This window comes from Euphorbia lathyris, chromosome 10 (genome assembly GCF_963576675.1).
Source record: "Euphorbia lathyris chromosome 10, ddEupLath1.1, whole genome shotgun sequence".
Taxonomy (NCBI): Eukaryota; Viridiplantae; Streptophyta; class Magnoliopsida; order Malpighiales; family Euphorbiaceae; genus Euphorbia; species Euphorbia lathyris.
Window position 1 is genome coordinate 28,365,447 of NC_088919.1, and position 24,126 is coordinate 28,389,572.

Below are 24,126 nucleotides of genomic sequence, written 5' to 3' on the forward strand. Positions count from 1 at the left end.
AGAGTAGGCAAGTTGTGTGGAATGAAGAGGTTTGGTGAAATTTTTAAGAATTCCAAATGGAAACATATAATTGAAGCCCCGACAGTAGCCGAATATGAGGCGGCAGTGGTAGCCATGAAGAATACTACTGCCAACTGGCCTCGTGTGATAGAGTACGTGGAGACCACATAGCTAGTGCATAAAGAGAAGTTTTGTCGAGCATGGACAAACAATGTGTTGCACTTAGGAAACACCACAACCTGTCGAGTGGAGAGTTCACATGCACAGTTGAAACAGTGGTTGAATTCATCTACTGGTGCACTCGATACAGTGTGGGCGAAGGTGCACAAGGACATTGAGGCTCAGATCGAGGCGATCAAGTAAGACATTAATTCTGTTATTTGCTTTAATCTTTTAAAATTTAATACATTAGTTTTGTAATCCTTCACTGTATATAATCAGATACTCACTCGAGGACTCGAGAAGAAGATCTGCGGTGAATCACTGTGGAGCACCTTTCACGTATCTCGACTTACACGTTTCGCATTACTGCTTGGCTGTACTAAATGATGAGCTCAAGCGTATGCACGGATTGAGTATGGATATGGTAAGTGAATGCGGATGCATGTTGCCCATGACTCATGGCATTCCATGTGCATGTGAGCTTAAAACATATATTGACACAGATGAATCGGTCTGTGTTGACCGCATCCATCCTTTTTGGAGATCTCTTGCATTTGAAGGGTTGAGTGACATACCAGTTACTGCTCCAGTATATGCTGACGGGTCTGAGGATCACCGATTTTTTCAATCTCTTGTGGAAAAGGTTGAAAAATTAGATCCTTCAATGGTGCGTAGCATATCGATGTACATTCATGATCAGATAAACCCGGAACAAAGTGGCTTCAAAGAACCTGAGGTCAAAGACATTGTTAGGGGTAGACCAAAGGGAAATTCATTAATGAAATGAAATCCGAGTGCATGGGAGTACAGTCAACGAGGCCGAGCACGGTCATCAGGTTCGAGGAGTAGTCGTAGTCGAGGCCGTTCCTCATCCTCATATGTGCATAACAGCTAGATGCCGGGTATATTTTATTTTATTAATATATATGTTGAAGTTAAAGTAAATATATTTTTATTGATGAATTTCATATATTAATATTTTCAGTCGGATTTGATGCGGATATCGCCGGTTACCACCATTTACATCGGGTTCAAGGTCTCATCGTACCATTTATTACTGGATTCCATGATGTTGTAGCAGATGGTAACTGTGGATTTCGTGTTTTAGCCGATGCCATCACCTATAACCAAGAGGAGTGGAAGCTGATAAGAGTGCTCATAGAGATTGAGATGCGGGCAAACCGTGATCTGTATGCGCTAGTGTACGGGAACAGATTTGATGTTGCCCTCACACATATTAAATGGGCAGGAGCGGGTTGTGGTGAGTCCCACTGGATGGTGAGTCTGGATGACTTATATGCTGCTGCATCTGTATTGAACGCAGTAATATTCCTCTTTACTACACAACAGTTAGGATGTTGCACTATACTGCCGATGCGTTCGGACGATGGAAGACCACCAGAGCGAGAGATTGTGATTTGTCATTTGGGGAGTTATCATCACTACATACGTCTTTATTTACATCCTACGTTTCCAGTGCCTCCCATTGCCACCCAATGGCGTTTATTTCGTCATCCGAGTGTTCGTCACTTGGAGAATCTATACGCTGAAAGGAGAGAGGCTTGGACTAGATTATATTAGTTTTATATGTTGTGATTAATAATATTTATTAATTAACTTATATTATTTTTACTGATTTTAGGACTAAATTGTATGGTATTTTTAGGTTTTAAGTACAATTTTGTAGTTACGGGTTTAACGGCCTATTTACGGGTTTAATGAAATATTTATGGGGTTAAAAAGCTATTTTTTTGCCAATCCGACACGCGGGCGTGTGGCGATCACGCCTCACCGCGTGGTCGGACGTGATAGACACACGCCTCATCGCGTGGTCGGACGTGATAGCCAACTGCCCGACCTTGCGGTGAGGCATGGGGCTATCACGCCCGATCACACGGTGAGGCGTGATATCTATACGCCCGACCACGTGGTGAGGCGTGATAGCCACACGCCCGCGTGTCGGATTGGCAAAAAAAATAGAAATTTCCCTCCCCAAAACCCATGAAAGGGCATTTTCGTCCTTTCACGGGGCTAGGGGTGGGAATTTGGGGCTGGGTTTAACAACACCCATAATGTATGGTTTGTTAATCTTGAGCTGCAGCTTGATCCGGGGAAAAGTCCCGCCTCCAAGCAATAAGCTAAAGATGCGAGAAAATGAACGAGAACAATAAGAAATTTACCTTAATGAAGGTCAATTGTTTGTCATCAATACCGATCTCCTATTGTTAAGAATGATCGGCCTTTAGCTAAAAATATCTCGAACATTAACCATTTAACAGGAAAAAATGAGGCCAGCTCATTGCCTTAAGGCCGGTCGACCTTAATTGGAAATCCAGAAAGGCTGATTGCCCTCAATCCCGGGAAATCAGGGTTTCGATAGGAAATTGTAGCAATGTCAAATCCCCCCCCCCCATTCTCGCCTATATTAAAGGTGCGGCAATATGTAAGAAGGGGGGGGGGGATTTAGAGTGAGATTTGAAAGAACCATGACTTTTAGACAAAGATTGGGATAGGGAAAGGGCTTTTGAGTGAGATCTAAGGGTTTGAAGTTCTTGAGAGAGAAAAGAGAAAGCTCTTAAGTTCCAAGAATTAATCCCATTGATACCACCTATAATCTGTTTTTACCGTATCAACATCTTCACAAGGTCGAGTTTGTTAAGGTAGTATCTTTGAACTAGTGTGAAAGTGTTGAAATCACCAAAAGTCGTTTTTCGTTCTTGTTCGGGTTTGAGGAGCTTTGCTTAAGGACTTGGAGGAGGAGAATCACCCAAATCAAGTTCGTTGGAAGCTCTAGAATCACTCTACAAAGGTAACAAACTGATACGCTTAAAAGATCATATGTATTGTTGTTTAATTTAGTATTAAAGTTTACTCTTCCATATTTATGCGCACAGAAGGCGATCGACCTTGTTTGAGGAAGATGAACGTCAGTCGTCTCTTACTCATTCAAAGATAATAAAAGGAAAAAAATGAAGACGAAGGCCGATCGGCCTTAACGAGACCTTTATAGAGGCCGATTGGCTTTGGTCTGAAGTTTTCGCCCGAATACTTCGTTCTTTGTACACCATCAATGGAAACAAAATCAATCCACCAAAGCCTTTAGATTCAAAGGTAGAAAGGTGTCGTTTGATTCTTGCTTCATCTAAAGTCCTAAAGATATGTCGGAAATGGAATGTGTTTGAGAGGTTAAAGCTTGGTGTTTCCCCTTGGAAGAAAAGGCTGATAGCCTTGAGAGGAAACTCGAAGAAGGTCGGTCGCCTTTTTATCTTAGAAAAGACCTATATAGTCTGTTTTCAACTTGTCAAATTTTGGCCCACTTTAATCATATCTCGTCATCTATCCATGCTTTATAGCGATATACTAATTAACCATTTTAGTATACTCAAAATGAGTTGATTGACATTTATTGACATTTCGAAGATTATTCTAATAATCTGTTAATCGTTAATTATTAATAATTGGTTGATTGTTGAAATTAGGGATCAGTTTTTTCATAATAAATATTAATCAGCTGTTTCGAATATTTTATATCGAAATAAGTTGATTGACATTTATTATGGCATCTCGAAGATATTTCTAACAATTAATCAGTTACTGAATTAGAATTAATTGCATTTCATGGTATTTCCCGTAGCACTCCCCACTTTGTATATTCCATATCTGTCTTTTTTGAGTCCACACTTGAGTTTTGTATATGTCGAGTCTGGCGTCCCAAAAGAACTAAAGACGGGCCCAAAGTCCTGCAACCCCAACTAGTAATAGTTTTGCAGGTTTAATAGATATATATATATATATTTAGGATTGTATCGTGTTGTATATCCTAGTTTGGTATTTTGTATCCTCATTTATTCATTCATTATAAATATATAATTAATTCATGTATTTATTTATCGCTTTTTGTTTTACTCATATTCATATTGATCAATCAATCGCAGTATCATTCAAAGTAAATCAAACATTAAAGTTTAAACTAATTTAGCATTAAAGATGAGTAAGTGAATGACCCAAACCTATCTCTTAAGAGTGTAGTAGTCGAACGCTCTATCTACTATATCGAATTTCCTTGTCACATTTGTGTCCTAAATTCTTAGATTTTATATCCCAAGTTTAAAATTTTGTGTGTGGAAATAAATGAAATATTCACATAAAAGAAATATGGTGATATGATGTATTTATTAGTAATAATTGTGTGAATTTTGGAGATATGTTATTTATGTAAATAATTTTTTTATGTATAGAATGAATTTAAAATTAAGTTTAGTTTATTAATGGATTAAACATGGAAATATATACATATTTATATGTGTCTATATAACAACAAAATATGTATAAGTGAGTTGGTGTTGTAAGGATATTATTAAGTTTAGTTCTATGTATTGAAGTGAAAATTGAAAAGTTTAAGAAATTTTTTAAAACATATTATGAACTAGAAGGACCAAATTGGATATCTGGTAATTAATAGGATTATAAAAAAATGGGTTAGTTACATAAAAGTCAAGAGTGACTTAAATTATTACAAATTTATCATGCATACAAAAATAATCTTACTTATGTCAAATTCATATACTTTGTATGTAATTTATCACAACGGACATCCTTATGGAAAAGGGAAAATTAACTGTTTTTAATTTTTTTTGAATTAGTAACCATAATTTGACAAAAGGGAAAGAGTTTTCATGTAATTGACAATATTAAAAAAGGACTTGAATTTATTGTAAATACTTATGAAATCATGTAATTCTATGTAAATTTCTCTGAAAAAATTAGGCATTTGGGATCCCATATCCTTTTCATATTCTTCTTCTTTCTCCTTTGTTCTTTTTCTTCTCCACCATGAACCAACCTCACTTTTTTTGTCTTTGCCAGAAATCTAACCATCCAATCATTGTGTAATTGTAACCATAGCTTTCAGACATATAGTCCCAACTTTTGGATGGACGAGATCAGATTTAGAGGTCTCTAGAGTGGATTCGACCTAGACAGATTTTTAGGAAAGATTTGGTGTTGGGGGGCGGGGTTTCTTCAAATTTTTAGCTAAGGTAAGTAGATTATCAACTATCCCTTTATGACTTGAGATATATATCTATATTTCATGATAATTTCAAAGATTGAATCTTCAAATTGAATTTCTAGGTATTACAAATTATATGGTTAAATTGTGATCTTAAAGAGTGATGTTTTTAATTGTAATTTGAAGTTTAAGTAATTCGATAATATTAAAAAATTCAAAAATGGAATATTCAAAATATTCCAATTAAATTTAATATTAACTAGAATTTCAAATTAACTAAAATTTCTATAGAATCTATTTAATAGATTTAATAGAATTGAAATCTTTAAATCGAATTTAAATAGAAATTAAAAATTTAAATATTTGCATGTATATATTGAAAGATATTCAAATATTATTTCATCAATTTGATTTTTATGGGGCTTTCACTAATTTATTAAATTGGGGATTTTGATGAATGTATTCTTAAATTCTAAAATAAAGTTGGTACTGTGATTTATGTATATGATTTTATGAAATTCAAGTTAGTCTTTGATTAATACGTTTTGATTTTGAATATTGGTGAATTTTACTTTTTTTTATTTGATAATGGTTTATGATTTAGTATTATGGAAATTTAGTGAAGAAATATATTGAGAAAGTTGATATTGTTGTTCTTGTTTGTATGATGTTGATATTTTGGAAGACATGTAAAATGGTTTTGTCCATCTAGGATTAGTAGTAGTTGAAAGACTATACCTAAGGGCGATATAGCCAGAGTGCACGGCTGGTAGTCCTAACGTTAGGCAAGGAAAGAGATATCTAAATTATAGATATTGTTAAGATAAACTACAGGTGGAATCCGATGATGGACAAGAATTTTATATAAGTATTTCAATACAGTGATATATGTTTTGGCAATATGTGATGATTTGAGAAATAATATTTAATAGTAATCTTATGATATTTTTATTGCATATTTTGTTAAAAGTATCATTTGCATGTTTTATTATAGTTTAATTCGAAAAATTGTCATTTTTAAGAATATGAAATTTATATGCTACATTTTGGGAAGTTTATATATATATATATATATATATAGGGGTGAGATCCAGTGTGACAACGGGTTAGGGTGTGACAAGAAGCTTATTGTGTGACATAACAAAACTACGTAGTTTTGATGATAATTGAAAAGGGCAAGGTGACAAATTTGTAAATAAAAGGAAAGAGATGATAGAGAAAATTGTTTTATTTCTTTTCTTTAAAATACATTTTTCCGATATTTCTAACCTTGTTTTTTGAAAATTTTTATACTATTAGACTCGTCTAAATTAGACGGTCATTTTAAGATCCCTGAAGTTCAAGTAAAAAAAATTCCGGTGAACGGAATCCGGGTGGGCGTTTTCTGACGAAAAAAGTGCCCAGAAAATTTTCAAAAAATTCCAGAAAATGTGAAACATTATTCTGAGAAACTTTAATTCTTGGGACAAATCGAGATTTCTTACAGTTTAGTCCCAATAAAACTTGTTCCTTAATTTTATCCATTTTACATGCTTCAACAATTTGTTGGGTCAAAACCGTAAGGAATCTCATTTTGAGCCAAGAATTAAAGTTTCTTAAAATGATGTTTTACATATTTTGGAATTTTTTGATAATTTTCTAGATACGTTTTTTGTTCTACTTACATTATTCCGACAGTGTACGAAATTGTTCCAAATCAGTGTACCATTTGTTCCAACATAATACTTATATTTTTCCAACAGAATAAATCAGTGTACCAATTTTTTCAACAAAATAGTTCTATTATTCCAGCATAATACTTATATTGTTCCAACATAATAAATCAGTTTACCAATTGTTCCAAATCAATTTTATTATTTATGTCTGCAATTTCATTTTTGTTTCTTAGTATTTAATATAGTATCTTCAAATTTATATTAGTTATATTATTTAGAAAATAATTCTAATTCTTATATTCTTCCGACAGAATAATTATATTGTTCCAACATAATAGTTATATTGTTCCAACAGAATTGTTATATTGTTCCAACAAAATATTGCAACACATAGTGCTGAAAAGTAAAACCAAAAAGTGCCTAGAAAATTATCAAAAAATTCTAAAATATGTAAAATATCGTTTTAAGAAACTTTAATTATTGGCTCAAAACGAGATTTCTTACGGTTTTGACCCAATAAATTGTTGAAGCATGTAAAATGGATAAAATTAAGGAAATTGTTTTTATTGGGACTAAACCGTAAAACATCCTGAGTCCAACACAAGAATTAAAGTTTCTTAAAAATAATGTTTTACATTTTTTGGAATTTTTTTAGAATTTTCTGGGTACTTTATGTTTTCTCGCCGGAAAACGTCCATCTAATCGTCGGATTCCGTTGATTTGAGACTAAACTGTAAGGAACCTCACTTTAAGTCAAGAATTAAAGTTTCTCATAATGATATTTTATATTTTCTGGAATTTTTTGAAAATTTTCTGGACATTTTGTTTCTCACAGAAAAACAAATCGTCGGATTTCATTCACCGGAATTTTTTTTACCTAAGCTTTTGGGATTTTAAAATGACCGTCTAATTAAGACGAGTCCAAGGGTATAAAATTTTTTGAAAAACGAGGTTGGAAAAGTCGGAAAAATACATTTTAAAGAAAAGAAATAAAACAATTTTCTCTTTCCTTTTATTTACAAATTTGCCACCTTCCACTGGTTAATTACAAAATTGATCTTTATCACACAATAAGACTTGTCACACCATAAAAAATGTGTCACACCTGATCTCTCCTCTCTATATATATAGTTATTTTGAGTAAGTACTTTATGTAATTGATAATTACTTATTGAGATTTTATCTCACGTTTGTAAATGTTTTTAATGTGAGAAAGAGCAAGGTATAAGAGAAGTTACTGGTCAATAAACGAGGTTTGAAGTATCAAGTCATTGGTTTTGTCTTTAGTTAGGACCTTTACTTTTCATTTGGAGATTTGTTTGTATTATGTAATATTTTGGGACTTAAATATAGTAGAAGTGTGTATTTATTTTAGAATATACATTTAAGAGGACTACCTAAAAAGTATGATATTTACGATATTTGGATAATTTGGAGACTCATAGGTGTTGATTATGATCTCTTATTATCATGCCTTATACCATATAAGGTCATTTAGAGTCGGGTGTAACATTCTCGGTCTAGTAGATCGAGTGGCGACTCTATACAATTCAGCTATAAGATGTTCCATGTCATGTTTTACTAAGCATCATTAATCGTGTGTGTCCTACTCGTGATACGATTCGCTTTTTTTTCAAACAACTCAAGTAAGCTCCTTCCCGAAAGTATCGTGCGCTCATAGTGGCGACTCCGCTGGGGAAAATTAGCAGAACAACATTGAAGAATCTAATTAAAAAGCTTAAGCTTTAATACTTGATTTATTTCTTCGTATTTCACTACACTTGCACGCTATCTCGTATTCCCCTTTACACTCGATCAACATGCTTTGTACATTCAAAAGCTTCATTAGCCATGCGGGACAAAATGTGTTCATCATCCATAGCCTCGTACTGATGGTATATCTTACTATGAGGAACCTTGATGTTAACCATATCCATGTCCAAAAGGTCATACTTAAGGTAGTCATAGTAATTTTCCCCCAGGATAACGAAATATTGTGTTGTTACTTGAGAGAACGAATTCGTTATCCCATGTTGATGATGAATTAACCTAAATACCTACTGGAGAATTTCAATGTTGACCAATCATGAAGGAATAAGGTTGGAAGGGAGTGCATTTTATGAATGTGCTAACCCTAACGTGTTTGTTCGTGTTGTTTTGGTTTTCACATTCTTACATTCATCCTTTATAACATAGATTAAGTCAAACAAGTCATGTATACTACATTAAGTTATACTTGCCAAATTGTTTAACATATTCACCACTGTGTCGCTTCTAACCTTTTTTTGTATTAAGTTGGTTTTTTACTTCATGTTTATAGAGAACAAATTTCTCTATAGCCTCATCTTTAAAACAAATATACATAGAAATATTTTGTACTATCATCAATCAAAGTAATAAAATATTTCTTACCACGTCTAGTTTGAATAAACTTTAAATCACAAAAATATCATTATGTATCAAATGAAACATTTCTATTTTTCTTGCGAAATGGAAGCACGCTTCCCGACACGTGGCTACTTTCTAATGGGATAATGGTTTGATTTGAAAAGGCTCCTATAGGGGCCCATATGATGTGATATTTAACCCCATTGTCTTGCTGCCTTCTACTCTCCCCAACTACTTACGTGGATGAGTGGAGACCATGTATTGGTCGTTCTAGTTGCATCGGAACAAAAGCCAAAAGAACACTTGGCTCATTAGTTAATCTCCTTTTCAGCCTATGTTGGACTCCAAGCAGTTGAAGAATCATTACGTTATGTGAATCATTGACTACACGCTTTTAGACAGAAGCCCTATAGAACTTCGACAAAACAAAGAGGATGGAACATAAATTACATGCAAATAAAGGAATTACCACATAGACCAATCAATATGCCCGAATAAAACGTAATGATGGAGATAACTGCCTTTGACATGTGGATTTATAGGGAATGCCAAATATTGGTGGTCCCACTAGAGGATATTTACACATGTATGTGGCGTCAGCTAGGACATAAAAGCCAACTTCTCCCCAAACTCCCAACATCTTATACAAAGAATGAGATGGCTGTGCAGCTAAGGTATCTCAACACTAAACTCTAGAATTCTCTTATTCATCACCTTCTTATTCTTTAGCTATGATCATTTAGGAATCAAAGTGAGGTCCTCGGCCCCTTCTTTGATGTTATGTCTTATCATAGGAGATTGCAGTCTCAATCTATATCCTAAGAGTTCCTCCTCAAGATTTCCCATATCATAGATCAAGACAAAGAAAAATCATATTTATGAAAATGTATTAGTGAAAGAGTTTGAGATGGAAGAAAATTAATCTTAGGAAATTAAATGGTGGAAGGAGGGGAGAAATTGAATTTAGTAAAATAAGAATTTTGGAGTTTCTGTTGATGAAAGATGAGAGTCATAGCAAGGAAAGAGAAACTGTGGTAGGGAATAAAAAATATAAAATAAGAAAAGGTTAAACTATTATTTTTTTACTATTTTACTAAAATTGCTACGTGATTTTTTTTACGGTATTAGTATTTCTTTCATCTTTAGTAACAGTTTGAACTTCAAGGAATATGTTTGCCAACTTTTAAACAACGAGATTTTGTTTACAAATCAGTTAAACTATATGATTTCCTTTTGTACTTTTATCTAAAAAAAATTCCAATTTTCATTCAATCTATAGCATTTGAAATTGAAATTATTATAATAAACTGAAAAACCATGATGTCTAAATAGATGCAGAGAGAAAGAAGGAAATGAGAGAGAAAATATGGGCGAGGAGAGAAAAATGAGAAAGAAATAATTAAATAATATAAAAATAAAATAAATTTAAACAATAAAAATACCTCTATTTCTTAATATCTAGACTTTTTTATACTCCCAATTGCTAATTGAAAATAACATAGAGTACACTTTACAAACTTCAATAATATTCACTTGGACGGAATTAACCAAATGAATTTTGTGAGTCATCATTATATTGTCCATATCTAGTGGGGACTCACTAAACTCATTTAGTCAATCGTTATCCAAATGAGCATTATCATACAAACTTTAAATTACAGAATTAATTTTGTAAATCTGCCAAATCACATCTTACCTTAAAAAAAGGAAAGAAAGTATCCTGAGGCCCTTGATCTTTAATTTTTTAGTGCATTAACCCCTTGATCTTTTATCTGGACACATTAAACCTCGGAACTTTTATTTTATGCCACATTAAGCCAATGATGACCATAAAAGTCAACTTTGAATATAAAATTTGGTTAACAGAGTGTTATGCATTCAAATTTTTTATTTTTGACAGTCCAAACACAATTTTTACTATATCTAATGTGACTGTAAGAAAACTGTAAAAACCATATTTCGAGGTGTAAAAAAATATAATTTCAAACACATATAAAATGAATAACGCGTTTTAACTGAATTAAATATTCACAACTAACCAATTTGAAAAGTAGGAGCTTAATGTTACCAAAAATAAATGATCAAAGGCAACATTATGGACTTTTTTTTTTTGCAGAGAGCAACATTAGGGACTTAATGCATCACAAAATAAAAATTAGATGCCTCAAGATGTTTTTTTTTTTTGCGAAAAAAAGAGTTAGTTATAAGGAAATCATAAATGACTTAAAAATATTACAATTGTTACGTACTTGTTAAAAAATTATCATCTTGTCAAAGTTTAATGATTTTAAACTTCTTCTATCATATGAAACGACACATCCCTAAATAAATGGGGAATTAATATGTATTAAATTTAAAAATAATTAATTATTGAAATTCCTTTTATTCTTTTTCTTTGTATATTACACTTTTCTAAATTACATAGAGTTTTATCTGCAATCTAGCTTTCTGAAGCATTTCATTCAAAAGATATCAAACAAAGAAAAAACTGATTCAATTCATATCCAAAACCCTTCCAAAAAGTATGGACTTCTATCTTGAATAAAAAGTGCAAATTTCTCTTTTTTCTTCTATGTATTCTGAATTTCAATTTCTTCATCATCCTTTCATTTTTCTATTTTCATATCCTAACTTCCATTAATGAAATTACAACTGCAAACAAATTTATCATTAGCTAGTATTTCTTTTGCAACTTTAGAAGAACCGTCAATGACAATGACAAAAGCATTGTGTAAAAACAATTTTCTAATCAATTATTTGTTATTCTCAAGTTTTATTTGGTGATCCGTATTTCACTGCCGATTACGAAAATTCTACAAGTTTTATTGTCAAGCATTATATGTTTTACTTAATATTTCTGAAATTCTAGATGCCTTAATTTCTTGCACGGTATTTAGAAACTAACTATCCATTTTTACCCTTTTTGGTGGCTTTGCTGTCGTCAGTTGTCCACGAGGTTTTTTTTGGAATACATATGAATTACTTTGTTACATTATAAGCTTACTGTGAATTATAAGCTTAATGTTTCTGGATTTTGCTTCCGGGTCTTATGCTTGTGTTTATAGCTTTGATCTAATGTTTTTTATCAATACAAACAAAATCATGCACTTCTTACTGTTGAATACCTGGCTAAAAAAGAAATGCTTTGGGCATTAAAACAAGAATACACTTATAAAAAGAAACCCAAAACATATTCGAAAAAGACAGTTCCTTCTCAAATTTATAAACAACAAAAATAGAAGAAAGAACAAAAAAAACACAGAAAATAGAAGGAAAAATACAATAGAATAGTGGCTACATGAATGTAGGTTCGAATAATAAATTTGGAATAAATAATTTAATGTGTCCTCGGGGTCGCGAAGGGGTGTGGAAACACATAAAACTCTTGAATGGAAATGGAAAAGAGATGTAACTCCAGTTCCTTCGAAAATGGTAAGATCTTTTGCGCAAGAAGAAGGGGCTGATCCGTATCATCTTGACTTGGTTCTGATTTCTCTATTTTTTTAAGAATACCGAGTTGGGGCCCATGGATTCAGCAGCAGTTTGAAAGGTTGACCTATTCGGGAATCTCCGGATCTACGCTTATTTTCAACTCCCCGAAGCATTTTGTCGCTTACTACGTCCTTCCTCGTCTCTGGGTGCCTTAGATAAGTGCAAATTTGACAAAATTGGAAAGAATTGAATAAGAATCTTACAAGTAGATAACTATGATAATATTTAATAAAAATGAATAGTTTCTTTTGAAAAAAATTCTAAAAATACTTCCAGTGTAGTTTCTTAAAGAATATTCTTTAGAAATTTCACTTAACAAAATCATCCATCATATAATGACGGAATTACATAGAAAATTATATTTTAAACTTTTTTTAACAATTAATTATTTTCTACTTTATCTTTTACCATCCTATGGTATTTTTATTTTAAAATATCAGAAAATTATTTTTTAATTATTATTTTCTCAAATAATTTATTTATTTGTTTTTTGTCATATAAAAACTGTTTATTATTTGATATGGTTGAAATTATTCTTACAAGGATAAGACACTCGTAAAAGTATTCTAAGATGACAAGTAAATTTACTTTCCTAATTGCATGATCGACCCTCCTACCCTTCCACCACCGGCAGATGACGATGGCCCCATGCGGATGGATTCTTCTAACCGCCCGTCATACTGTGACTCCTTTATCGGAGCTGAGATAGCAATTCCTTATCGTACCCCGCGTGAACTCCAGGCTGCAATTTTGGTGTCTGTAAACCAGGATAATCCTTTTAAGCCTAAGTTTGTGGTTGCTCCCCAACTGCTCGATGATTGGTCCCAAAAGTGGAAGGATGATTTGATTGTTAAAGTGCTAGACAAGAATGTTGGTTATATAGCTTTGCAGAAGAGAGTTTTAGAATTATGGAAGCTCAAAGGGGGAGTGAATATGATGGATGTTGGTAATGGCTTCCACCTTGTTCGTTTTGATGATATGTCGGACAGGGAATGTGTTGTTTTGTGATGGCCCGTGGATAGTCTAGGGACACTATCTAACTGTACGGCAATGGTCACCAGATTTCATGGCTGCTTCTACAACTATTGCGTCCACCTTCGTATGGGTTCGCTTTCGGGATTTACCTGTCCAAATGTAAGATGAAGATTTTATCATAACTATTTCCAACATCATTGGTAAAGTAGTGAGGATTGATAAGCACACCCTTAAGACTGTGCATGGTCGCTTCGCTAGAGTATGCGTTGAGATCGATTTTGTTGAAGCCTCTTATTGTTGAATTTGAGGTTAATGAATGTTCCTATCAAATTGAATATGAGGGACTCCATGTTGCTTGCACGAAGTGCGGTAGGTATGGCCACTCTCGGGCAAATTGCGTGGCCCCAGCGATTTTGGTAGGGGCTCTGGCAGAGCTGTAGACAAATCAGGAGATGACAATTGATAATAGTAGCACAACTTCAGCTAATAACCTGGATACTCAGAAGGCACACCATGATGAAGTTGAGTACGGACCCTGGATGATGATTCCTCGATGAAAATACTCTTCACGAAGCACCAAGCAGTCTGCCGCCTTTAGCATGGGTGCCACCCTTGAGAAGCCTGTAGATAATATACCTAGTACCTCTGGGAATGCTCCAATGTTTCCAGTCAGTGGTGTCGTTAATCCGAGTCCAGGGCTGAAAACTAAGAATAGTCGGCCAGGTCAGGGATGTGTTCAACTACTCAGAAAGTTTTTAAGTGAGGTCCATCTTCAAAATGTCTTTTCTGCTCTTCAGAATGATTTGGAGGAGCATTCGAGCCCTGGAGCACCAGATATGGTTTTGACAAACCATTCCAAACGTAGCCATGTAGATAATTCCAATGAGAATATCCCCCATTGAAACGAGACTGACCGGGAAGGATTTGTGTCCAAAACACAACATGGGAGTTTTGTTGGTTCTTCTGGGGGCTGCAAGGACAGACTCAGAATTGTAGTGGTCCTGCTTCTGATCGGCATTCACCAGGGTTTAATATTGGTTCCCAAGGGGGATTAACGAAACTACAAGCATAACTTTTGGATTCTTTTGTCCACTATTTTTTACTTCTCTCCTTATGAAAGTCATATCTTGGAACTATTAATTGTTGAAACAGAGGGGTTCAGTGGTGGGATTTGGGTTTTCTGGCTAGCTGAGGTTTTCTCTTTGGATCCTCAATTCCTCCATACCAAAGTTTTTCTGATTAACGGACCTCAGTCTGGGTGCAATTTTTACATGACATTTGTGTATGTTAGGCCGCAGTTATATTTTAAATGATAAATATATGGAACAGATAATTTCAATGAAGGCCCAGCTCACTGACCCATGGGTCATAATTGGTGACTTTAACTGTATCAAATCTCTAGAAAAAAACAAGGGGGTAATCTCAGTATTATGAACCGTTGTTCGAGTTTTGCTACATGGATAGCTAATATGAGCCTGGTTGACATTGGATTCCGAGGCCCTATTTTCACTTGGTCTAGAGGGATCACAGCTCGAACTCGGGTAGTGTGTCGGATGGATAGAGCCTTATGCAGTACTAATTGGAGGGTGGCCTTTCCAGAAGCCTTTCTTCGGCATCTTCCTCTGAACAAATCAGACTATGTCCCTATTTGTTTGTCTCATTTTGGCACAATTCTGCCTAGATCATCTCGTCCATTCCGGTTTCAGGTTGTTTGGATCAATCACCTGATGTTCCAAGATTTTCTGATCGATAACTGGCAGCCCTTTCTGCATTTTCTTGATAGTCTTTCCTTGCTTGAACCGTGATTACGGGAATGGAACACCTCAGACTTTGGTAATATTCAGTACAGAAAGCAGAAAGTTCTCCACCGTCTGGCTGGCACGCAGCTCGCCTTGGCCTCTAGAGTGACTAATGGTCTGATCTGCCTCGAGAAGAAGATCCAATCCGAACTTGATGAAATCTTCAGTCATGAGGAAATTTTTTTGCTACAAAAATCACGGGTTAGCTGGCTTTAGCATGAGGATCGCAACACTCAATTTTTCACCTAACTATCGTTATTCGTCGGAGGCGGAATAGAGTTGAGGGCATTCGAAATGCTGGGGGATCCTGGTGCTAGGATGTGGATCAAATTCGGGTCCTTGTTAGAGAATTTCTTGATAATCTATATTGTGAAACACACGTTGCGAGGCTCGAGTTATTGACAACTCAGGTTTTCCCGAGGCTGGAGGTTAGCGCAATCCAAGGTCTAATCCGGTCATTTACCTCGTGCGAAGTGAAAGCCGTTCTGTTCCAAATGGGCCCGCTCAAAGCCCGGGGCTTGATGGCTTCCATGCTTTTTTCTTTCAGCGCCAGTGGTCTACTATTGGGGCTGAGCTGTGCAAGTATGTGATCGACTTTCTATACTCTAGATTTATAGACCCTGGTGTTAATTTCACGTTCATTACGGTAATTCCCAAAGTTAATTCCCCTTAATACCTTCATCAGTTTAGACCGATTAGCCTTTGCAATACTCTCTACAAGCTGGTTACAAAATGTATTGTGAGTCGTCTAAAGCCCTTCATCTGGAGCATGATTGGTCCCATGCAGAGTAGTTTTATCCCGGGTCGTTCTATCTCGGATAATATAATCCTTGTTCAGGAGGTCGTCCATTCTCTTCAGAAGAAAAAACGGAGGAAAGGGAGCATGGTTATTAAACTTGATCTCGAGAAAGCGTATGACAGGATTAGCTGGCAATTTCTCTGGGACACTCTTCAACTGTTTGGCCTTGATTCTCACTGGGTTAATCTGAGCATGAGCTGTGTCGCGGCTTCTTCGATGCAAGTCTTATGGAATAGAGAAAAACTACATGGTTTTAAGACAACTAGAGGGCTTAGGCAAGGGGATCCACTTTCGCCCTACCTATTTGTCATGTGTATGGAGAGACTGATCCACCTTATTGAAGACGCGATCCAGAACTTGAATTGAAAGCCAGTTCAGATTTCGAAGGGTGGTCCTAAACTGTCTCATGTCTTTTTTGCTGATGATATCATTCTGTTCGCGGAAGCTAGTATTGATCAAGTGGCTTCTATTCGACAAATCATTGACATTTTTTGTGATTGCTCGAGGAAGAAGATCAACTTTGGTAAGTCAAAAATCTTCTTCTCTCCTAATGTTTCTGAAACGGTCAGTCATGGGATCTGTGATGTTCTAAGTGTGAATCGTTTTGAGGATTTGGGAGTCTATCTTGGGGTCCCCCTGTTCCATAAAAGGCCTACACATGAAAATTTTAACTATCTAGTGGACAGAGTTTTGAGCAGGATGGCAGGCTGGAAGGCGAAATGCCTCTCCTTCGCAGACTTACTCTTATCAAGTCAGTATCCTCTACTATTTCCACCTTTGTTATGCAACATGTGCTTCTTCCTATACAGGTGTGTTTAAAATTAGATGGATTAAATCGAGATTTCTTATGGGGCTCAACGGTTGAGAATTAGAAAATTCATCTTGTAAATTGGAAGAACGTGTGTCAGCCTAAGATGGCAGGTGGTCTGGGCATTCGGTGCACCATGACCTTCAATGTTGCGTTGGTTGCCAAGCTTGGATGGCAAAGTCTTACGGATAAGCAGGCTATGTGGGTTAAGGTCGTGATGAATAAGTATGGGAATTCCAATCAAGGTTTGTGCCTTTTCGAGATTCGCCCTTCGAGTTCTCAGATTTGGCAGAGCATCGTGTTTGGCATCAGTTCTGTCCTGCACTATGGAATGGGTCGGATTTGTTTTCAATGGACGTGATACATCATTTTGGTTTGATACTTGGTGCGATAATACTCCTCTCTTTGCTCAAGCCACCAACCCGATTCCGTCAAATTGGACTTCTCTCTGTGTTTAGGATTTCTGAACTGTGGGGACTGGTTGGAACTGGACTATACTTTCGGATTTTCTTCCAACTGCGGCTCTGCTACAAATGGCGTCTTTGGTTCTGGATGTGGAGGGGGATAGGAACGATGAGTGGTATTGGACTCGAACTAATACGGGGCTGTATAATGTTGCATTAGGAGCGAAATGGTTGGAAGATCATCTTTTGACTCAGGAACCATCGGGGTTGGAAAGTGTGATTTGGAAAATTCAAGTGCCGGAACGGGTCCGTACCTTTACCTGATTAGTCATGAAAAAAAGCAATCCTGAGTAACAGTGAGAGAGCTCGTAGACATCTCTCGACCGACCCAGGTGTGTGGTTTGTAATTCAAAGGAATCTCTATTTCATATGCTGCGAGATTGCCCCCAAGTTCGGGTATGTTGGCAGCAGCTTCTTCCCCATCACCTGCATGATGCTTTCTTTTCAGCAAACTGGTCTGTATGGTTGTAGATAATATGTAGCCAAGAACAGTTGTGCGCTATCCCATGGTCGGCCATCTTTACAATCAGCCTTTGGTGGCATTGGAAATGGAGGAACCAACGGATTTTTGAGGGTTACTTGGTCACTTATTCGAGACGCGACTTCATCCTTTCGAGAGCTTGTGAAGCCTATAAAGCCCGTCAGGCTCCCGACGACAGGATCCAAGGCCCGAGAAGAGGACCGTTATGGGTGCAATGGCGGCCTCCGGACTGAGAGTGGGTTAAAGTCAATACGAACGGGTCGAGTAGAGGCAATCCGGATAGTGTAGCGGTTGGAGGGCTAATCAGGGACCCTGACGGCATCTGGCTTGGGGTTTTTTTGTGTTAATCTTGGTATCTGCTCCGCCTTTCTTGCTGAGCTATGTGGACTGTTTTCGGTTTATCTCTTGCGTGGGATAAAGGTTTTCACAGGGTTGTTGTGGAGTTGGATTCCACCTCAGTACTATTCTTCATGAATTCCACAACACATGTTCATCACCCACACGCGTGGCTCATTTACAAGTGTCAGGACCTCCGGGACCGATCATGGGAAATTCGATTCTCCCACACACTAAGGGAAGGAAATCAAACAGCTGACTGGATGACGAATTTCGCAAGTACTCTTTTTTTGGGTCATCACGAGCGTGGTGTGCCTCCTGTAGGCCTCCAAAATATCCTCTTTGTAGACCGTTGCGGGCACTCCACATTAAGAATAGTGACTAGTTAATTTTTCCGTGTGTTTTTGTGTTTTTTTTTTTCTTTTTTTTTGGGCCTTTGCCTTCCTTATCTTAAAAAACAAAACACTCTTAAAAGTTGAACCTTCTTATGACAGTCGTGTAACTGTCCCCATATAATTCACAAGCCCACGCAATTTATTACCTTTTGGGGGCGGGAGTGATCATCAGCCCAACCCACTACGAAAGAGAACCTTCCACTCCACTCCATTTCCATTTCAATTCATCCGAAAACGCAGCTAAAAAATCCGTTATTGTTTTGTAACTACTCATCTTGGTTCCAGTTTTGTCTTTGTCTTCCCTCCATTCTGTAAGAATCATGGCATGGAATCAAAACCCAACCGTCATCGCCTCATTCGAACCCATATTCAAAACTAAACTCCCAAATTCTAACTTTCCATAAATTAACCAAAAGGAATCGCTAACACATATTCATCCACTCAAACAGCCCTCTCTAACTTATTTGCTTTAAGACCCATTGGTCAATTTCAATCTTTGGTGAAATGAGTTTAGGATTCAGCTCTACTTTGCAGTTGTGTAGTTTCAGACCCAGAATCCACAATCATGCCAAAGCACCTTCCTTTTTGAATTCTCACAATCTTAATAGTATGAATTCAGGGTTTTGCAATACAACATCCAAGTGTCTGTGCTTTAATCTGCTCAGAATTGCATCGTTGGATGGAAATAAGATTCCGGGTAAGGTAAAGTCAACGTCTCGTAAGGTGAATAAGGGTTTTCTTTTGAGATCAAAGTCAGTGCTGAGCGTGGATAAAGAGGTCGCTGTAGAGGGAAATGGAGGTTTAAGCAGAGAAAGCAGCAATTTTGATGCTATTGTTATTGGCTCTGGAATTGGTGGATTGGTCGCTGCTACACAACTAGCAGTGAAGGGAGCTAGGGTTTTGGTTTTGGAGAAGTATGTGATTCCTGGCGGCAGCTCTGGATATTACCAGAGAGATGGTTACACTTTTGATGTTGGGTCTTCTGTCATGTTTGGTTTCAGTGATAAGGTCAGTTTTTTTTTTTTTTTTTTTTTCTGTGAATCTACTCGGTATATATATTCAATTTGTAATGAGAATATTGTTGTGAAGCACATCCATGGCTACTCAATGTTGCCCTTGCTAACATGATGTCCACTAAACTTCAGAAACGAACATAAAACTCACTCCATATTGACTTTTAGTAGCGTAAAAGTCCCTTAACCTCTAACTGCTATTACCCTTCATTGTAGACCTGATGAAAATAATATTCTAAGCAATTTTAATTCTTTGAACTTTTGGTACTAGGTGTTGTTTGAGTAATAAGGTGGTTGTATAGAGAGAAATCTCCGACGATGTTGATTTGAAAAATAAAAAATGTGGTTACATGTGAAATATGACTCTAAACAACTTTAGTTTTTGGACTTTTCCATTTTGAGATTGACTCAAAGATCATTTTGAGGTCGCTTACTTTCGTAAGAGACTTTTATGATAGTAAAGTTCAAAGTTGAGTGACATATTATGTCTAGTTTCGAAGTTGAGTAGCCATGAATGTAATTTACTCAGAAAAGGTGTTCTCAGTTGCTAATAGTAGCAACAGGTTCTGAAGGGCTACAGCTATAGGCTTACTTTCAGTTCCAAATAGTGTATACATTGTTGAACTAGTAGTCCTTTTAAAGTCTAAAACTGTTGGTATGTGTCTCAAATTTGACAGGGAAATCTAAATCTGATAACCCAAGCATTGGCTGCAGTTGGTTGTAAGATGGAGGTGATTCCTGATCCCACCACCGTTCATTTTCATCTGCCCAATAATCTTTCAGTTCGAATTTACAGAGAGTACAATGACTTCATCTCGGAGCTTACTTCTAAATTTCCCCATGAGAAAGAAGGGATCCTTAAATTCTATGGTGAATGTTGGAAGGTCTGTTTTGATTGAGGTGACTGCAACTTCTTGTGGTTTTTAAAACTCTTTATTTGCAATCTGTATCTTACATTGACTTATATGTATTCTTGGGTAGATATTCAATGCCTTGAACTCATTGGAATTGAAGTCACTCGAGGAGCCACTTTATCTTTTTGGGCAGTTCTTTCAGAAGCCTCTTGAATGCTTGACACTGGGTATTAGTTTCTTTGTTCCTCTCCTTTTGAATTAATCAATCAATTTAAGTGATAAATTTTGGTGAGAAGAAATTCCTGTTTTATTGCTTTGGACAATCTCACTATTAGGATATTCATTTTGATGGTAATAAAAAAGATATATTTATATGAAAAACCAATTGCTAATACTACTGGAACAGTGATATTTCTTGACTGCCTCATGATTTAAATCATGATTGCTACAGTCACTGGTGACGGATCCAGGATTCACTGCTCTCTGGTGATCTATGGGTGCTCAATTGATATTTTTTGGATGCTTTTATTAAAAAAAAAATTAAAGCTCCGTATAAACAGCTTCCATAGAGTTTCCTGGCGACCCGTGGGTGTTCAAACCCCCCTGCCCCCTCCTGGATCCATCCCTGACAGTCACAGTGGAGCATATGTTTCTCTGGATTAACCACCTGAACGGCCAAACAGTTGGTCTCCAGAAAAATTGTGAAGCTTTCATCTGATGTCAGCTAAGAGTATAGAGCATGAAAGCTTCGGGACTCTGATTCTCATCTCTCTCTTTCTCCCATTTATTGAGATCAGATATTAAACTTGATGACTGCAATATCTGATTTCACTGACCTCTTTTTATCATCTTTACCATCCTTAAGTTCTTTTTGGTTCCCTAAAAACCTCTATTGTTGAGAGAATGCATGAGGTAAATTGCTTTCTTCTCTTTACATTATTGTCGACCCCATAGGTAAAATTTAGAGACGGGTCACACTCTGATTGCCATCTCTCTCATTCTCTCATTTGGTAATTATTGAGATCAGGTAGCATTTGTGCTAAGTGTATCTAAAAATTTCAATTATGAAAGTGGATATGTTTCTGCAGCTTATTACCTACCTCAAAATGCTGGGGACATAGCTCGGAAGTACATAAAGGATCCCGAGTTACTATCTTTCATTGATGCAGAGGTGCTTTATTCAATTCTGTTATAATACTGGGATTTTATTCCATAGTTTTGTGGTTCTGCAAAGGATCTGTCCTGCAATAGAGTAATGAAATTTGTATCTTCTATTGGTCTGCAGTGTTTTATAGTTAGTACCGTCAATGCCTTGCAGACACCAATGATTAACGCAAGCATGGTAAGCTGTTTAAATAAATGTTGACATTAATAACTTCTCTTTTTCATTTTCTCATATTTTTTTTCTTCTTGCTTCAGGTTCTCTGTGACAGGCATTTTGGAGGTATTAACTATCCTGTTGGCGGTGTTGGTGGAATTGCAAAGTCCTTGGCGAATGGTTTACTTGATCAGGGGAGTGAAATACTATACCGGGCAAATGTGACTAACATCATACTGGAGAATGGAAAGGCTGTGAGTTTGATCTTTATAAATTTGCTAGATATCTCTTCTTGGTGATTATAGATGTAGAGGTATTTTGTTGTCGTCTAAGTAATGGGTTCACTTTGTAGGTTGGTGTGAGGCTGTCGGATGGCAGAAAACTCTTTGCCAAAACTGTAATATCAAATGCTACTAGATGGGATACCTTTGGTTAGTCATATGCAGAAGCTTCTTGTCATTTTCTATAATTCAATTTGCCATGGTGCTCTTTTTTTTTTAAGTTCTTATAACTTGGTCAATGTGTTATAGGGAAGTTGTTGAAAGGAGAAAAACTTCCAGATGAAGAAGAAAATTTCCAAAAAGTTTACGTTAAGGCTCCTTCTTTTCTTTCCATTCACATGGGTGTTAAAGCTGAAGTTCTGCCGCTGGATACAGATTGTCATCATTTTGTGCTTGAGGTATTTATCTTTTTTGCTTTGCTTCATTCCCTACTAATATGTGGATTCTTCTAATGCTATAGCAACGGTGGTAATCACTGGTGACGTTATCAAGAATTATTGACCTGATATGTTATCGGAATTTTCTTGACTTTGTGGGTTAGGATGACTGGGCAAGACTTGAGGAGCCTTATGGCAGTATATTTTTAAGCATTCCGACTATTCTTGATTCATCACTAGCTCCTATAGGGCGCCATATTCTTCACATATTCACAACTTCCTCTATAGAAGACTGGGAGGTAGCCTTAAATGTGAAAAGTTATATCTATGACGGGTCTTGTTGCCACACAATGGCCATATTTCCTGTTTCTTCTCTCTCTAAGTTCTGAAATTAATTGTTTAGGGACTCTCTCCTAAGGACTATGAGGCAAAGAAGGCAATGCTGGCAGATGAGATAATAAGCAGACTGGAAAAAAAACTGTTTCCGGGGCTTAGATCATCAATTACTTTTATGGAGGTATATGCTACATTTGGCTTAGATATCTGATACTTTTGACATAAAAATCTAGTTTTTTTACTTAAACATTTCAATTGTAATGATAGGTTGGGTCACCCAAGACGCACAGGCGGTACTTAGCTCGTGATAAAGGTACTTATGGACCAATGCCACGCAGCACTCCGAAAGGATTACTAGGAATGCCATTCAATACAACAGTAAGTATTTACACTGGCCTCGGTAAGATGCTTGTAGTATGCGTATTGCTTTTAAGCCCCATAAAAAAGGCTATATGCTGTGATAATAAAACTTGCAGGCTATAGATGGTCTTTATTGTGTTGGGGATAGCTGTTTTCCAGGACAAGGAGTGATAGCTGTTGCCTTTTCGGGAGTGATGTGTGCTCATCGAGTAGCTGCTGACATTGGTAAGCCCATGGACATTCTTTCCAAGTTAAATTCTGTGTTTGACTGGAATAATTTGCTGATCATATGCTGGATCTTGATTAAGTCATAATGCCTTAGGTTCATCCCTTTAGATGATCTTCGACTTTCCTGGCCAATTTCATTGGTGGTAAAAGTCTACAACCATTTAAAAGGAAAAACGAAAAACAAAACAAAAATTGATCGGAACTTTTCCCTTTTGTTTATTTTCTTCTTTGTAGGACTGGAGAAGAAGTCCCCTGTAATGGATGCTGCTCTTCTAAGACTTCTTGGCTGGCTGAGGACATTAGCATGAATTCTCTAATGGTGAAAGACAAAAACAAAGCTTTGCAAATGAGACCCCCCCACTCCCTTGTTTTTTTTTTCCTGTAAACAACTTCTAGCTTAATGAAAATAGCCTGGCTATTTAAGGCAGACTGCTGGTTTTTAGCAAATTTCCACAGTTGTGTCGTCTACCGGATCACTTGTTCCTTAGGCTGCACCAATGTGTATATAGCAGTACCCAAATTTATTTAAGAAATTCATAAAAGTTAAAAGTTCCATAATTTTTTTTTTAATGTTTTTCGTCATCTTGAAACTTC

At 36.3% G+C, this 24,126-nt stretch overlaps 1 protein-coding gene across 6 annotated transcripts; it reads left to right on the forward strand.

Annotated features, from left to right (window-relative positions):
- Positions 1 to 18,921: 18,921 nt before the first annotated feature.
- On the forward strand, positions 18,922 to 23,959 carry LOC136208982 (prolycopene isomerase, chloroplastic). 6 transcript variants are annotated; one of them, XR_010677339.1, is made up of 14 exons: positions 18,923 to 19,773; positions 20,456 to 20,662; positions 20,760 to 20,859; positions 21,721 to 21,803; positions 21,918 to 21,974; positions 22,052 to 22,204; positions 22,303 to 22,381; positions 22,481 to 22,629; positions 22,773 to 22,907; positions 23,012 to 23,125; positions 23,212 to 23,322; positions 23,453 to 23,529; positions 23,627 to 23,675; positions 23,767 to 23,959. XR_010677339.1 is itself a non-coding variant. In XM_066000307.1 (14 exons), the coding sequence occupies exons 1-13, from the start codon at positions 19,270 to 19,272 to the stop codon at positions 23,638 to 23,640; spliced, it is 1,815 nt and encodes a 604-aa protein (XP_065856379.1). In that variant the 5' UTR covers positions 18,923 to 19,269; the 3' UTR covers positions 23,641 to 23,675; positions 23,767 to 23,959. The 6 variants fall into 6 exon arrangements, 5 of the variants coding, with proteins under 5 accessions (XP_065856381.1, XP_065856379.1, XP_065856380.1 ...); XM_066000307.1 differs by having other exon boundaries at positions 23,421 to 23,529; XM_066000308.1 differs by lacking the exon at positions 23,627 to 23,675.
- Positions 23,960 to 24,126: the final 167 nt, after the last annotated feature.